The 18,645-nt window shown below is 38.3% G+C and overlaps 1 protein-coding gene across 1 annotated transcript in view; it reads right to left on the bottom strand.

Moving 5' to 3' along the window:
* LOC129267452 (uncharacterized) overlaps positions 1 to 17,940 on the bottom strand; it is a 53,980-nt gene extending 36,040 nt beyond the window's left edge. Inside the window, exon 1 of the mRNA XM_064103053.1 lies at positions 17,476 to 17,940. Coding sequence (XP_063959123.1) covers positions 17,476 to 17,542 — 67 coding nt within the window. The 5' untranslated portion in view covers positions 17,543 to 17,940. The remainder of the gene's footprint in view (positions 1 to 17,475) is intronic.
* Between the last annotated feature and the right edge of the window lie 705 nt (positions 17,941 to 18,645).

Raw genomic sequence — 18,645 nt, 5'->3', positions numbered from 1 at the left:
GAGCCTTTGTTTGGTACCTAGTACAATGTATTCGGCTTTATCGATGTTTAAGTGTAGTTTATTTTTAATCAGCCATTTTCTTATGTTTTATAGATCTTCATTAATCTTAAAAGATATTTCAGTGGGGCTTTTGCCCGAGCAATAAATCATCGTATCATCTGCATACAAGCTAACTTTACAATGTTTTAAAATGGACGGTAGATCATTAACAAATATGATAAAAAGTAGGCGTCCCAATATTGACCCTTGGGGAATACCACCCAGTATAAGGCGAGTTTGAGATATATGGCTACTGACTCTTGTAACCTGCCCTCTTCCTTTTAAATAATTCGTGAAGCAGTTTATTGACACTCCATCCAGACCATACTGACATAGTTTATCGATAAACAATTCGTGACTTACAGTATCAAACGCTTTGCGCAGATCAAGCATTACAGCACATACAACATTCCCGTTATCAAATTCATTAAACCAATCATCGGTGATTGAAAGCAGTGTTGTCATGGTTGAATGAAGGGGCCTAAGCCTGATTGGGAAGCATTCAAGAGATGATGAGAACTAAAGTAATTGTACAATTGGTTAAAAACTATTCTTTCTAAGATTTTTGATAAGATCGGTAAAATAGAAATCGGTCTAAAATTATTAAGTTCATTAGATTCTCCTTTGTGTAATGCAGTCACGATGGCATTTTTCCACATTTCAGGAACTTCACCGAATATAAAAGACAAGTTTATTATATGTGTTAAGGGCCGAGTGATGTATTCGGCAACTAATTTGATCAGTTTTGCGGGTAACAAATCGCACCCCATACCTTTATCATTTGGTAAATTCATGATATACCTATACACCTCACTTTCATTTACCAGTGTGAAATGAAACTGTGTATTTTGAGGCAAATATTGGAAATAATACGTAAGATCGGAATTAACTGTGGGCTCTATAATTTAATTTGCTAACTGGGGTCCTATATTAACAAAATGTTTATTCAATATTTCGGCAATCAGAATAGGATCATGAATATCAATATCATTACATTTTATAAACGGTATTTCATTTGATTTATTGTTCCTATTCAATAGCATATTTAGATTTTTCCATGTTTCTTTTACATTGCCTTTCGAAGTCTCGATTTTTGTTTGAAAGTAAATCTTTTTCTTGTACTTCAGTTTTGTTGTTACAGAATTCCTAATTTTCTTATATGCTTTCCAATCTTCATCCTGATTATCTTTAACTGCTTTTCTTTTCATGCTGTCTCTTTTACGAATCATTGCCAGAATATCTGCATCAATCCATGGAAGGCTGTCCCTTTTTATCTTCTTTTTTCTTAATGGGGCAAATTTATTACATGATAAGAAACAAGAATTTATAAAAGAATTGGCAGACTCATCAACCGTTGAAGAACTGTACACATCGTTGTAATTATTATTACCCACTTCTTCACGAAATGCGTCGCCATTGAACCTTTTATAATTCCTGTACACTTTGTACGCATGATGACATTTATTAAACCGCCTTTTACCAAATAAAGCAAAAACAAGTGAATTGTCACTAATCCCGGTGTGTATAACGCCACTCTCTTCTATTTTAGAAGTATTGGAAGTATAAATAACATCAATGAGAGTTTGAGACTTTTGATCAACTCATGTTTACAATGTTAAAAAATTGCGGAGAAATGCCCCCTTTCCAGGTTAATAACAGCTCGCGTTTCGTATTCGCATTACAAATTAAGTGAGATGCGTATTGATGCTTCATGAATATGTAACTATATTATTACTGTTGTGTATATTGTTGTCTTTAAAAAAAAACATTATTTGTTTATACATTATGAGAGAAATACATACATATATTCATTTATTAAAATACATTTATATTGTTGTATTTGCACAGAATAAAAAAAAAATACAACCGAAGTCTGGTTTCATAGTAACTCAACAGTAGCGTAATGAGCCAACAAAAAATGAAGGGGCCAGACAAGGATGACATTTAGTTTTCTTTCCTTTATTTTTTTTCATTGGTAGGGAGAATGGGGGGGGGATCCGTGACCCCTAGCACGACTCTCCCCTATCTGTACGCCAGTGATGATCATACTTTCGTTTGAAAAAAATTGAAAGAAAAAAGGTGCAAGGGTAGATAAGGCCCAAGACGTATCAAAATATTGATAAAAATATTAATAATTATAATGTTGATAAATATACAATAAATCAAGCGGTCACCAATGAAAATAAATAGTGTGAAAGAACAAAACGAGAAAGAGGGAGAGAGAGGGGGGGCGCGAATGTATGGTGTATACGTTGCTGGAAAGCAGAAGAGCGGGGGCGGATCAAGCCTTCGCCAATAAGGGGGGCGGGGGGTTTTGCCATATTTTCCCCGATCGGCCGCTCGATAATGATTTTGGTGTTTTTGAAGGGGTAATCCTAATAGTCACTTCTTACCTTTATTCTTATAAATCAACATAAATATATAACATCATAATTCTTATTTATATAGTGCGAGCGCAAAGCGCAAGCAGAAATTTTTGTATACATTTTAAAGTGATCAAAAAGGTACCTGTTAAGGATTGCTTGCACTTAGCCATGAAGACGTTACATATTTTAACAATCAAATAATGCGAGCGCGAAGCGCGAGCTGAAACATTTTGAAATTTCTACATAAAGAATGGAAAATTTCAATCAATTTTTGTAATCGTGAACAGGATAGCTATTATAACTAAACAATTTATGCGAGCGCGAAGCACGAGCGGAAAAATCGAGATTTAGACCTAAAACGGGACACTCTATTCATGTTTTGTAAATCATGAAAATAATGAGTAATAAGGGATCTTCCTAACTTGATAATGCCAGAACAAAGCGCGAGCAGAAAATTTTTGTTATTGTGATCTGAAACTGGATAATGATTAAATAGATTAAGCTATTTGATATTCCGACTAAAAACAAAGTCAATTTCTGCTCTATATTTTAAGCACTTTGTAGGGAAATTGTGAGGTGGATATGGATCGCACGTAATAAAGAGCTGATATGTTTTATTATTACTTTGAGTTTTGACATATAGGACCGGGACTTCCTTAGGACATGTCATCATATTAAAATAATGACTATTTTCCTATTCCTCTTGCTAAGCGCGAGACAAAACAAAAGGGACAATTTAATTTCTAAATTAATATCTTACTCATTAATGCCCAATGAGGGCACGAAATCTAGGATACTATGGTCTGAAAACTGAACATTTCAACACTTTTGTAGTCATAAATAAGATGCATCAGTTAATATATTTTCAACCATTAATGCGAGCGCAAATCGCGAGCAAAATTTTTTGATAAACTGTCATTAAATGTGGATTTTAAGTAGTTTATTTGTACATTCAATATTAAGACATACATAACTCTCCAATCAAATGCGAGCGTAAAATAATAAAAGTTCGATTCCCGAGGTAAAATATGTTTGGATATTGACTTCCAAACGTGATATTTGAATTCCATAATTATTGAACAAGATATGAAAATCCCCTAACAGGCAATGCGAGCGCGAACCGCGAGCAAAATTTTTATACAGTGACATGAAAGATTCTTTTTATTTTCCAAATCTTTCCCTCATCTTATTTTATTTACTCGTCTTCCTCCTCTTCTTTTTACTCCCCTCTTCTCCTTTTTTTTTTGGCTCCGCCAATAGGGTGGGGGGGGGGCGGGCCCCTCGCCCCCCTGGATCCGCCTATGGAAGATATATTGGCCCGAATTTACAAAGGTGGTTTTGAAAACCCACGGTTGAGTCCATGGTTTATGCATATTTCCTGTATAAATTACGCTTAATTTAGCGCCAGTTACCATGGTTAGATACGCTATTTTATTCATGAGTCCACTGTTTTTATTCATGAGTCCACTCTTCAAACAGTGGACTCATGAATAAAATAGCGTATCTAACCATGGTAACAGGCGTCAGATTGGCGCACTGTGAGAAATGCGCGCATCAGCATTGGACATGTTTTATACACGCGCCCGTGTTTTAATGATGATGTATCAGTGCGTATAACACGAAGAACTAATAAATTAATGCTACGAGCCCCGAAATTTAAAACGCAGTATTACAAAAACACATTTATACCGGTAGGCATAAGTGAATGGAACTGTTTATCTCAAGACACTCGATCTGCTCAATCATTAGCAATATTCAAACGTCTTCTGAATTCTTTAAAATATTCCCACACCATTCGTATCTTAATTGTATCTTATTTGTAAAATTTGTTTTCGCTTAATATGTAATCATAATGTTGAATTTATTATATGTTACAAGTCTGCAGAGTGTAATGGGGTGTGTGTGTGTGTGGGGGGGGGTTTGGGTGCTTGGGATTTGTAAAGGTTTATCTCTTGTATATTTGCATAATATGTACTTTATAATTTGTATGTATTTTGATTAACAGGGCCCAATTGCAAACCAGCTTTTATCTTTGTTAATGTTTTTTTATCGTGTATAACTGAATTGGTTACATACCCTGTATAAAGATGTGAAATAAACAAATAAATAACGCGCTAAATTAAGCGTAATTTATACACGAAATCTGCATAAACCATGGACGCAAACGTGGGTTTTCAAAACCACCTTTGTGAATTCGGGCCATTGTGTCCAGCACCCCCCCCCCCCCCCAGCGGCGTAACAGGGGTCGGTGGCCAGAGGGGGCAAGAGCCAAACATTTCCCGGTCATATCATGGTATGAACAGATGTAATGGTGTAATGAGGCGACTATTTTGAGAGGTCCAGATATTGCGTATCGGGCAGAATTTATCTTTAAAAAAACGTTGCGAGCGAGCGAGCAAAAATTTTGATTTTTTTTTTTTTATACCAAAATCCAATTTTGTGTTAGATTTTGACATGATATCCAGAGAATAAAATGTTTCACTCTTCTCTCTTAAGATTCCTTTTTTTGGTCTGTACGCCACTGTGAACAGGATTCTTTGCGGCAGTAGCATAAAGAGTAATAAAAAACAAAAACAAAAAGAGGGGCGCAGAATAGCACATGTGCTAAAAAGCTGCTTTATATAAGTCTCAAGCGAGCAAAGCGAGCGACAGAAAAAAAATCACCTTTTCATGAGAATCTAACTTTGAGCTATTATTTGACATTATATTCAGTAAATAAAATCATATCCTACACTATTCCGTTGCTTTTCTTTCCTCCGTTTTTTGTCTCACCTGCATAGCAGAGTGAGACTATAGGCGCCGCTTTTCCGACGGCGGCGGCGGCGGCGACGGCGGCGGCGGCGTCAACACCAAATCTTAACCTGAGGTTAAGTTTTTGAAATGACAGCATAACTTAATATGTATATGGACCTAGTTCATGAAACTTGGCCATAAGGTTAATCAAGTATTACTGAACATCCTGCATGAGTTTCACGTCACATGACCAAGGTCAATGGTCATTTAGGGTCAATGAACTTAGACCATGTTGGGGGAATCAACATCAAAATCTTAACCTAAGGTTAAGTTTTTGAAATGTCATCATAACTTAGAAAATATATGGACCTAGTTCATGAAACTTATACATAAGGTTAATCAAGTATCACTAAACATCCTGCATGAGTTTCACGTCACATGACCAAGGTCAATGGTCATTTAGGGTCAATGAACTTTGGCCGAATTGGGGGTATCTGTAGATTTACCATCATAACTTTAAAAGTTTATGGATCTGATTCATGAAACTTGGACATAATAGTAATCAAGTATTACTGAACATCCTGTGCAAGTTTCAGGTCACATGATCAAGGTCAAAGGTCATTTAGGGTCAATGAACTTTGGTCAAATTGGGGTATTTGTTGAATTACCGCCATAACTTTGAAAGTGTGTTGGTCTAGTTCATAAAACTTGGACATAAGAGTAATCAAGTATCACTGAACATCCTTTGCGCATTTTAGGTCACATGACCAAGGTCAAAGGTCAATGAACTTTGGCTTAATGGGGGTATCTGTTGAATTACCATCATAACTTGGAAAGTTGATGGATCTTTCTCTTGAAACTTGGACATAAGAGTAATCAAGTATCACTGAACATCCTGTACGAGTTTCAGGTCACATGATCAAGGTCAAAGGTCATGTAAGGTCAATGAACTTTGGCCACGTTGGGGGTATTTGTTGAATTACCATCATATCTCTATAAGTGTATGGGTCTAGTTCATAAAACGTAGAAATAAGAGTAACCAAGTATCACTGAACATCTTGTGCGAGTTATAGTAGTTTTCAAAATCAGCACTGCTGCTATATTGAATCGCGTGATGCAGGTGAGACGGCCAGAGGCATTCATCTTGTTTGGTTCTTGTTTGTAAAACTTGTTGGGGCCATGGCCCAACCCTTCCATACGCAGTGCTGTGCGGTTGGGGTCCGGGTCGGAGCCCCTGGAATTTATTGATATCAAGCCATTTAAAGCTCGCAGATTACCGCTATTTTAATCAAATCGTGGGCATATACAGAATATAGCTTTTGCACAACACATTTATTCAACCTAGTAGCGAAATGAACCAAATATTTTGAGGGTGCAAACTATAGCAATGTGTGAAAATTTTTTAAAAAGTCGCCAGCGTGCAAAGCGAGCTGGAAAAAAAATTGCCTATTGAAATTTAATTATAATTATGTGATAGATTTTCCCATTCTATTCAGCAAATAACTCATTTCATTGTTTACATTCATTTCATTATACGTTGTCTCCTATAATTTCTTTTATTTCCTCTTGGGTGTGGAACCAAGACCCCCCCCCCTCCCATGCCTGTATGCCAGTGATTGAACGGGGGCGTTATAGAGCCATTTGAAGGTTATAAATGAAGAGCCCCTACTGCGTGGTGTCTGGGGCAAAGCCCCGGTAGCTTATTTGCATAAAATTTAGCAAGCTTATAGCACAATGTTGTATGCTGTCCATCTTTCTTCCCGCTCTTTAATTTTAATCATCGGCGGCCCGGTTGTTTTATTAATTTTTGTTCTTGTCCCTTTTCTTTGTTTTCCAATTTAGCTTTTGACTAATTCCATTCTACCTTCGTTTTCCGCTATTGTTTGTCAATTTTTCATCTTTTAATTTATTCCCATTACATAGTCCTATTTTGGAAATTTCGGAATGATTTTTTTTCTTTCTCAAATGCTCTTCTATCTTACATTTTCCCGCTTTCCTTCCTTTTCCATTAAAAAATCGTTTTCTTTCCGCGTTTCCCTTTCCTCCTTTCCTTTTCCCCTTTTCTTCCCCTTTCCCTTTCTTTCTCCCTCCTTTTTTTTCTTTTTCCCGTCTTTCTTTGATTTTCCCGGTGAAATCCGCCAGGGGGGGCAGCTTGCCCCCTGCCCCATCTCCCGCCTGTTACGCCACTGCACCCCTTCCCCCTCCCCCTCCCCACCAGTGGCGTACCTAGGATTTTTCACAGGGGGGGCAAAATTGGCCGCCCAAAAATTTGACAAGCAAAAAAAAAAAAAAAAAAAAAAAAAAAAAAAAAAAAAGGGGTCATCAATACAAAATAAAGATTTTCGTACCAGAAAAAATTTGACAAACAAGCAAAAAAAAAAAAAAAAAAAAAAAAAAAAAAAAAAAAAGGTCTTCAAAATCTCGTCAGGGGGGGGAGAGTGCCCCCCCTGCCCCCCCCCCCCCCGTAGGTACGCTAGTGCTCCCCACACACACTCTCTTTCTCCCCGCTCAAGACCGGATAATAATAATGAACAAATATCCAGATTCACGATTTCAATGGGGAGTGTGTCATTCCCCTTTTGCGTTACAATGTCAAGTGGCAGCGGCAGGGAAAACAATTTGTTTTGTTAAGCAGAAAGCTGTGATGATAGGGGGAGAATGAAATAAATAATTAAAACATTGACGAATAATAAGAACAAAACAACAACAAAACAATTTGTAAGATGTTCATGCAATTGTATTATCGGAGCATGTGACGGCGGAGCAATTGACTGCGGAGCAATTGTCGTATAACTGGAGCAATTTCCGGCGGAGCAATTATCGGCGGAGCAATTGTCGTATAGTTGGAGCAGATGTCGGCGGAGCAATTGTCGGCAGAGCAAATATCGGCGGAGCAGATGTCGACGGAGCAAATATCGGCGGAGCAATTGTCATGGAACCGAACTAACTGATGATTTCATATCATCACTTGTTCGTTTGTGTTTTATTACATGAATTATTTGTTTTGTTCAGTTTGCCTCCAAGAACAAACAAAAAATGATGCAGATTTAGATATTCATTACTGCAACTTTTTTATATAAAAGGGAAACATATCATAGACATATTAGAATTATTATGATTTCATGTCATGACCATGATAACGTACTAAGAAAAGGAAAGTGGGGATGTAATATCACCCGTCCATCTAATGAATATGTTTGAAGACGTTTTCACAAACATTGCTAAAATCAAACATTCAAAAACTTACACATTTGTTATACGATTTTTATGATGTTTTCACCATTTTTCTCAGTGAATATTATTGTATTTATTTAGATATGATTATTTTAAGCAACTCGTTTAAGAGGACAGTTAAGTTAGTAGGCGTTGTTGTTTGTTTCAAGCTCACAAAAGGAATCAAATTGTTCGCAATTTGAAAATTTTCGTGTAACTCTAATTTATAACAGGCTGGTCTCTGGATTCGTGTTAGATTTTTGTCACAATAATCACTTTTAAGAACAGTTTATGAGCCAGTATCCTGGTACTCGTAACCAGTGCATGGCTTCACAATAATTTATGTTACCTCAATCATTTTGTATATCAAAGGTAAAAAACATGTTTCAAATGGTGCACATATACATCCTTTGACTATTCATGTTGACACATATTTTTTTTCTTTTTTGGTCTAGATTGGAAATAAAAGTGATTATTAATTCACAATTATCAGGAGATCCTTACAAGATTTGCTTTAAAACATAATAGATCTCTTTTCCATAAGCCTGCTTGATTTTGTACGATTTCACAAGTTTTGTCTGATTATGTTATTATATTTTCTATACCCATACTGTATTGGCGGGAAATTACGTATATAATAACAAACGTGTGCATCACAGCGCGTTGTCAGCTGGGGTCAAATGTTACGTGGTTTTCCCCAACCGATCAGCAATCTATATTTAGGCTCTTAATGGTTGATGTCCTTGCCAAGTTTGTGGCGCAGCTGTTCATGCATAAAAAAATACAGTCTAATTATGCTTCCTTTCGGGAATATGATTTTTGCGTGCCCGACAATATTATATTGTAGCATACACATTATTTGGGAATACGAAATGCTTAAATATTGCATTATATGTACACATTTGGCCCGTATTGTATAATCAGGATTACCTTGGCTTAGGCCAATGTATAAACATGATAAATCTGTGTTCAAATTATGGGGTATATACATGTATATATTTATATATATATATATACATATATATGTGTGTGAAATTATACATGTACAACAGCTTTGGCAACTCTTTCATTTAATATTTTGTGAAAGAAATGGATAAAGAGAACAATGGTAGGCGTAGCTTCCCTGGAGCTATCTGCCCTTTTGAAAAATTGGTAAGGCCGAAAAAATGTATCTGCCGGGAATCGAACCCGGGCTCCCAGCTTTGAACGCCGGTGCCTTAACCACTAGACCACAGAGACGGGTTAGTGGCTAGGGCGACCCCGATCCGATTGACCGTCAGATTGACATATTTTCGACACTATACCAATTATAATTTCCTTTGTCGGGTGTAGGTGGGTTTTGAATAATGACAAGCCTCCATGCCTCAGCTGGATCAAAGCTAAATTGCTTTGATACAGTACACGTATGGGAGAAAGTATACAAATGTGTATGTATATATATATATATATATATATATATATATATACAGTGTATCCCAGAAAAAACGAAGCCGAGATTAAGCGATGATTTATCATAACTTAATCACAAATACAATAGACAAATGACCTACCAATGTAAAGCTTAGAATCTCCTCTTTCATCTGATATTACTTAGATTATTCCACATTCATGCATAAGTGAGCAAAAACAATTTGAAGAAAGGATACCAAAAACTTATTTTGCGGGGGGTATCTGAATTTCAAAAAGAAAATCACATGCCTAAAAAGTTCAATATCTGCTCTTTTATTTGATACCTTAATAAAAAAAAATGTGTAAGAAATATAAGAGTTATGTTCCCTCGAAACAATGGTTGTATTTCCATAATTTCATTAAAGTTGAATTAAGAAAGGGGTGAGTTTCCATAAATACGGGTTCCACACACAATATATAGTATATATCAGTTGTTCAAACAGACAGAATGTCACAAAAATCCTCTGCCTTCTCGATATTTTGCTTTGGAAGTCTATGAAATTAGCCACTTGTCAGAGCCCGAGAGACGAGTGTACAGAAAAATCACTCGGAGTGTGACGTCACCGGGGGAATTTAGTATAAGAGGTGCCCGAATGTAATACAGAAATGCTATGCAGGGAGAGAAAGATGATTTTCCTTTTTTTTTTCAAAGCAACTCAAATCAAACAAAGAGGACTCATATGTACAAATCTTTACTTTCCCTGTATAAAAAAACAGTATGAATAACTATCATGAACTATTAAATCACGATGTAAGATTGCAAACAGTGAGTTATTGAATGATATTTTCACTATTTCTCATTTATTTTATCACGATGTTTCATCAAGTGAGTTGCTGGAAAGTAATTCCGGCGGCTAGCTCAGCTCTGCGCGCGCTGCACGCCTATACAATACACACAACACCCAGGCATTGAGTGTACTGTAGTGGTCTGGTATGTCGACCCGCAGTTCATGACCATGCAGCGATCCCCTGGCGTCTCTTTCTTCTTTCATTTTGTCTTTGAATCCATTTTTATATCCTCTGGATCATTCCCACTCATAGCTCATTCCACAGAACAATCTTGAATCAAACGTACTATACTTCTTGGCCTTCCAAGTTGTTTTCTATATTTAATTACGCTACATTCTTAAAACAAATCAGTCAAATTGACTAGACCAGTAGTCAGCTGGGAGCAACTGATATGGCAATCACTGATATTCACATTTCTTACATATATTCTAGTCAGAAATAACTCTGTTCTAGTACAATATGACTAGAAAATAGTCAAATATGACTAGAATAACAGTTGCACCCAGCTGACCCTATTAACTAGCCATTTTGACTGATTTGTTTTTAGAGTGTAGGGGTCACCCTCACGCATACAAACGCAATTCGCAAGTGAGTTGAAAAGAGCAAGAAAGGTATGCGGTACGGTAGCTCGACAGCTAACTGCGCCGGAGCGGGCGGTCGGTCGACACAAAGCAATCCCGCAACCAACTGTGTTTTTTGCAATAGCCGCGTCACACGCGGATAAATATGTCATAATAACACGTCTGCTACGTTATCGACTGGTGAGAAGATCTCGATCAAATTTCATACTATTCGCCTTGAAATTATTCCTTTAGGGTCTATGGTATCATTCTGAGGGAATTTACATATTTGGAATAATAGTACGGCCATAAATATAGTTTTAAGCATTTCCTCTTTACAAGTTCTCCGGCTCGCAGATACAACTTCAACTGCAGTTTATTTAATTATGACTTGTTTCGCCACGGACACAGTCCCGAAAGAAAACAATGCATTAAAATCGTCTAAAATCCCTACGAAGAAGAACAGTTTTAACAATGTAGGGACATGTTATTGGCTATATGACTTTGTATAATTATTACTTCCTTTCAATATCGTTCACATAAAATCAATTGCGATAAAATGAAGTTTTGACACAAAAGTAAATATGAAGGCGTACGTGCATAGTACACAAAGCGGCACTGCCTTGTTTACTACACCGGGACCGAATACCCCCGGTGACGTCACACTCAGAGAACACCCGTCTCGGTAGGCATTGCAGGAGCGAACTCAGGGAAAATGGGTAGGGATAAATCGTTCAAATTCACTATTTTGAAAAAAGAAAATGGGGTGGGGGGTCGAATCACCTTTTAGTGTTTAGGGGTAGTAAGGTTGCTATTAATGTAAATATCACAATATTTGGAATCGTCTTCTTAATTCAACTTTAAATGGATCTGTACCAATGTTAAAATGTGGAAAAATCTCCAGGATATTACTCATTGTGCCAGATATTATGCTTGTAGAAAAGAGAACACAATTTATCACAATCTTAGCAATTATTTGCCTTGTATATACACTGTTAGAAAATGTATTCTTAAAATAAAAAAAAGTTCCTGCAGCAGAGTCTCGAGAACACCTGTAATCTTACCAGATTGCGTAAACTTATACATTATATCATGTAAAATTACAGGAAATTGGTATTTGGTGTATGGAACCTTACAGATTTCTTTAAATAAATCACCCTTTTCCCCTTTTTCAACATGTTATATATTGATAATGATGTCATACATGATGTCATACCATGACTCACAATTGTAGCTGCGCAGGCGCAATGCGGAATAAACTTGCTTTGGAATCATATACCAAGAGTATCAGACGTGTGCTTATTTATGTGCCTTAATTACTAATTACTGTAGATTAATTAGGAGTACATAACAACAAATCTGGCGACGAGGATTAACTTTTGTGTTTGTTCTTCACTTTGGGAAAGTTCGAGTACCTGAGGATGGCTACTTTTGGAACAATTGGTGAATTTCGGGAAGACGAAGGGAGTTGGTCCGAGTACATTGAGCGTATGGGACACTACTTCGACGCCAATAGCATCATTGATGAGGGGAGGAAAAGATCCATTTTACTTAGTGTTTGTGGAGCCTCAACCTACAAGTTAATGTCAAGTTTGGCGGCACCAAGGAAACCAGGTGAAGTTGAGTTCAAGGAACTTGTGAAATTAATGACTGATCATCGAGATCCAAAGCCATCGGTGATCGTCCAACGATTCAAGTTTAACAGCAGGTCGAGGAGACCAGATGAATCGTTGTCAACTTACATTGCTGAACTGCGACGATTGGCTAATGAATGTAAGTTTGGTACTATTTTAGAGGAGATGTTGAGAGATAGGATTGTGTGTGGAGTGGCGGATGATAGAATACAAAGGAGATTATTGGCTGAACCAACTCTAACTTTCGAAAAAGCTAAAGATATTGCATTAGCAATGGAATTAGCTGATAAAAATACAGTCGATCTCAGAGATCAGAACAAAGGCGAGATGGTGAACAAAATCGCTCATGGTGTTCGTCATCGTAAGTCGTCACAACGTCCTAATTCCAAGAAACATTCCTCATGCGGTCGCTGCGGAAAGGGACAGCATCAAGGAGAGGCTTGTCCAGCAAAAGACGGAGAGTGTTTCCACTGCGGGAAAAAGGGACATTTTGCCGTGGTATGCAGAGCCAAAGGAGAGAGGAAGGACCAGAGAAAAGTTTTCCAGCAGCAAGGGAAACGGACCGCCTCCAATAAATCTCGAACTCTGCAGATCGAAACAAGAGAGGATGATGAAAGCGAAAGCTACGGGTTGTATACACACTCGACGAAAGCTTCCAAACCTCCTCCGATTATGACTCAGCTAACAGTGAAAGGGAAACCTATAAACTTCCAAGTGGACACGGGCTCGGCAGTAACGCTCATCATTGAGAAAACGTGGCTCTCTCAGTGGAGTGACAAAGAGAGGCCTAAGCTGAGCGAACCAAAAACGCGGCTTCGTACATACACCGAACATTTAATCGACATTATCGGAGAATGTGAAGTCGCCGTATCCAAGGGCAACAAGGAGGAACGCTTGCCTTTGATAGTTGCGAGAGGCAGAGGGCCGAATCTCATGGGACGAGATTGGCTGCACGAAATAAAGTTGGACTGGAGGGAGATAAACTTGGTCAGGGTCAATGACGCAGTAGACAGAGTGTTTTTAGACTACGCGGGACTGTTCACACGAGAACTTGGAAAGTTGAAAGGTGTAGAAGTAGATCTGGATATTGACCCCGATGCATCACCTAAGTTTTTGAAGGCCCGTCCAGTTCCATTTTCGCTTCGAAGTCGTCTGGATCAAGAGCTGGATCGCCTTCTAGCAGATGACATAATTGAACCAGTTCAATATTCAAACTGGGCAGCTCCAGTGGTCCCAGTTGTCAAAGGAGATGGATCCATTCGAATTTGTGGGGATTATAAAACCACGATTAATACAGCAGCTCGATCGGATACTTATCCGATCCCGAGAGTAGAAGAGCTATTTGCCAGGCTTGCAAATGGAAAGAAATTCACAAAACTGGATCTGTCTCATGCCTATCAACAGCTAGTCCTGTCTGAGAAATCCAGGGAGTTCGTCACCATCAACACGCATAGAGGGTTATTTCGATACAAGAGACTGCCTTTTGGAGTTTCAACTGCGCCCTCTGTGTTTCAGCGGACGATGGAGTCATTGCTGGCCGGTATACCAGGTGTGGCTGTCTACCTAGATGATCTTCTCATCACAGGAGAGTCAACAGATGCCCACATGAAGAACCTAAGAGCAGTCCTGGATGTTCTTCTGAAAGCTGGACTAAGACTAAAGAAAGAAAAATGTGTGTTTCTCAAGGACGAGGTTGATTACCTCGGACACACAATCACTGCCAAAGGTCTTCGTCCCACGGGGGACAAGGTGCAAGCAATTACAAATGCGCCGGAACCAAAAAGCGTAAAGGAACTCCGCTCGTTCCTGGGCTTGCTAAATTATTATGGTAAATTTCTACCCGACCTTGCATCAAATCTAGAACCTCTTCATCGGTTGTTGAGGAAAGACGCAAGATGGCAGTGGGGTAATGAGCAAAAACAGGCTTTCGTAAGAGCCAAAAAGTTGCTTAATTCAACTCGAGTGCTAGCCCACTACAATCCGGAAGAGAAACTGATACTAGCTTGCGACGCTAGTCCGTACGGTGTCGGAGCCGTACTCGCACATAGATTTTCGGATGGGACCGAAAAACCCATCGGTTTCGCGTCGCGAACACTGAATGTTGCGGAACGCAGATATTCGCAATTAGACAAGGAAGGTCTAGCGATTGTATTTGGGGTAAAACGGTTTCACCAATATCTGTATGGCCGTAAATTCGAAATAATCACGGACCATAAGCCGCTACTTGGTCTCTTTGGAGAGAGGAAAGCCATTCCACAGATGGCTTCTCCGCGCGTCCAACGGTGGGCGATTACACTTGCGGCATACGAATATGAAATAAAGTATAAAGCGGGAGAGAAAAATTCAAATGCTGATGCACTCAGTAGATTGCCGCTAGAATCAACCATTCCGGATCCTCCGATCCCGGGAGATATCATACTTCTCATGGATACGTTAGATAGGACACCGATAACGCCCTCGCGCGTCCGTTCTCTTACCGACAAAGATCCGATCTTGTCGCGGGTCCGTAACTTCATCTTACACGGATGGCCTACAGCAGATGAATTACAAGATAAGGCATTCGGTCCGTATTTGAATAGAAAAGATGAATTGAGTGTCCATGAGGGAGTAATATTGTGGGGAGCTCGCGCGGTGCTTCCACCGAAATGTCGAGAAGCAATGATGGAAGAATTGCATGATGCACATCCGGGGATAGTGCGTATGAAGGCAATGGCGAGAAGTTGCGTATGGTGGCCACAGATTGACAAAGATTTGGAGCGTAAAGTTAAATCTTGCGAAAAATGTCAATCACACCAGCGACAACCGTCGAAAGCTCCACCCCATCAGTGGGAATATCCAAGTAAACCGTGGTCGCGAATTCATGTCGATTACGCAGGTCCAGTAGAAGGGAAAATGTTACTAGTAATAGTAGATGCGTATTCAAAGTGGATAGATGTTCATATTACGAATAAATCGACTAGTGAAGCGACAATCGACAAATTGAGGGAAGTCTTTTCGGCACAAGGTCTTCCTCAAACGCTGGTTTCGGATAATGGGCCCTGTTTCACGAGTGAGGAATTCGCTATGTTCATGAAAATGAACGCAATCAATCACATTCGAGGTGCACCATATCACCCAGCCACTAATGGTCTCGCGGAAAGAGCAGTGCAAACTGTGAAAGGAGCCCTCAGAAAAATGAGTGGACCCCTTCAGACGAGATTATCAAGGTTCTTGTTGAGTTACCGTACAACTCCACAAGCTACCACAAATCAGTCACCGGCAGAATTGCTCATGAACCGAAAGTTGCGTACTCGCATATCTTCTGTTCTGCCTGATGTGAACGCAACCGTTGAGAAGAAGCAATTCTCACAGACCGCTCACACTTCTCGCATACTTCGCGAATTTAAGATAGGAGAAGAAGTCCTTGTGAGAAATTACGGGCGAGGTAACCAATGGCTACCCGGAAAAGTAGTCGAACGTAACGGTCCGGTATCCTATGTCGTAAATGTCAATGCCAATAACACCACGCTGAAATGGAAACGTCATGTTGACCAACTGCGAAGTCGAATCTCGACTTCATCAACCTCGAACGACGACACCGTCCCGACACACGAAGATGACGTTATCATCCGTGATAACGAGAATGATGATCGCGATGTCAATGAAGATCATGTAGACATTCGCGCCGATCGTGAAGACAATCCTGAAGTCGAACACGATGACGGTATAAAGCATTATCCTAGACGAGAGCGGAGAAAACCAAACTATTTTGGATTTTCATAAATTTGGACGCAACTATAATTTTAATAAGATCTTGTCTTGGATTATTAACTCAAATATTTTTGGACCTTGTCAAAATTCCTGATTTAATGGTTTAGTTCACTGAAACAGAAAGTATCATTGAATTTATTAGTTTTAATTCTAACTTCAGTTCCTGACTGACGTATACCAGTTAATGTTTGATAAGTATCAAAAGTTTATCGAAGTTAAATTTTAATCCGGGAACTGCTATCAAAGAAATTGTTAAATTTCATCTGCTATCAAAGAAATTGTTAAATTTCAATATATAGTTTCATGACCAGTTGAATATTTACTGGCACAGTTATTAAGTTGCAAATTGAATTGGGATATTTAAAAGGTATATTTAATCTAAAGGGGGAGAGATGTTATATATTGATAATGATGTCATACATGATGTCATACCATGACTCACAATTGTAGCTGCGCAGGCGCAATGCGGAATAAACTTGCTTTGGAATCATATACCAAGAGTATCAGACGTGTGCTTATTTATGTGCCTTAATTACTAATTACTGTAGATTAATTAGGAGTACATAACACAACAGACCTGTTCTGTTAAATAGAAGAAAAATTCCCGTTTTACGAATTATTTACTGAATGATTTTGTTATTGCTTTCTGTAAAATCTTGGGTTTTTTTCTGTAAAATCAGGGGTTTTAACAGTGTATACATGTACATTTTACATGTGCTTTTGAATAATGATCTGCCTCCTATGTTTGAATGAAACAAGTTTTGAAAACTTACGGAAACGTTGAATTCTATCATGCTGTGCAGTAGCCTATGGTATCGCTTTTACAGAGTAGACAGTAATGTCTATATAACACCTTCATAAGGAATAGTTCCTACACTACGCATATATGAAACGCTGACAAAGTAGATCTTAGACAATCTTTAAAAAAAAACATTTACTCACATTCTGAACCGCTACACAAGACCATGAAAATGATGAAGATGAAATATTTCGTGTCTGATGAGAACATGGTGGTTGCTGAATAGGTTATCAGATATGAAATTGAGTGTTATATAACAATTGCATGCGGTAGATATAAATGATTAAAGCTGTCGATGATATTCCATTAACCATTTGCTATGAACCGTCTCCGATCGTTTCTTAAAACATGAAAGCTGTAGTCTTTTTCCTCGTTAAGCGGGTTTTTTGCTCTCGATAAACTAAGACAAAAAAATCATTTTAATTTGGCAGTCTGTTACAAAGAGAAATCGAACACATTCTCATCCAGAGCATTACAACATGCACAAGGCAATTTCAACCCTATCACGATTCGTATACGGAGAATAACGCACGATCAAACTACGTGCATTTAACTTGGCTCCATGCTCCAGCTTGGGTTCTCCTTCAGAAACACAGTCTGCTGAAATTGGTTTCTCTGATATTGCACTAGAGCAAAGATTCTTTATACATGTATTTCGCAATTTGCATAGTGATTTAATGCAGAGTCTGGTCTGGTGACGTATTCTGTTTGTACTGTGGCTAGAAAACAGAGGCTTTGTCATCTAGTCTCCACTCAAGACCTGTATTCTAAGGTGTCAAATATGAGCCTGTTCTTTCAGAATGTATGGATGCTTAGTGTGGGGAAAATATCCCAAAGACTCGTAGTTTGACTTAAATAAAGTATTTTTTTTTACTGTACTTTCGTTTTTGAAAAGCATTACATTGCAGTACCCTTTCTGTTCTCATGTTTGTATCAAAATGTATCCTTGCACTATTTTTCAAAAAGAAAATATGGGGCTGATGGTAAGAAATAATTCTTATTCAGTATTTGGGAATGGCATAATGATAATCAAAATTATTAACTAGGTAGTATTGTTTCAATTGAATACAAATGAATACTGTCCCATGGAAATATTTTTGTTGATAGTCAGATGAAATAAACATAATGAGACAAGCATGATTTGTTTAGAGGTAGTGAACTTGTTACTCTGTTCTTTTTCTACACATTTATTTTCATTATTCTTTTACATATTAGATGGGGATAACAAAACGTGGGCGGGAAAAGGCAATCGATCCTAACGTTTATTCATTTCATATTCGAATGGGTGTAGCTTACCCTGAATAGAATTGTCT

The sequence above is a fragment of the Lytechinus pictus genome, chromosome 8 (genome assembly GCF_037042905.1).
Source record: "Lytechinus pictus isolate F3 Inbred chromosome 8, Lp3.0, whole genome shotgun sequence".
Taxonomy (NCBI): Eukaryota; Metazoa; Echinodermata; class Echinoidea; order Temnopleuroida; family Toxopneustidae; genus Lytechinus; species Lytechinus pictus.
Note: the sequence above shows the minus strand (reverse complement) of the source record. Positions and strands in the feature narration are given on the sequence as shown.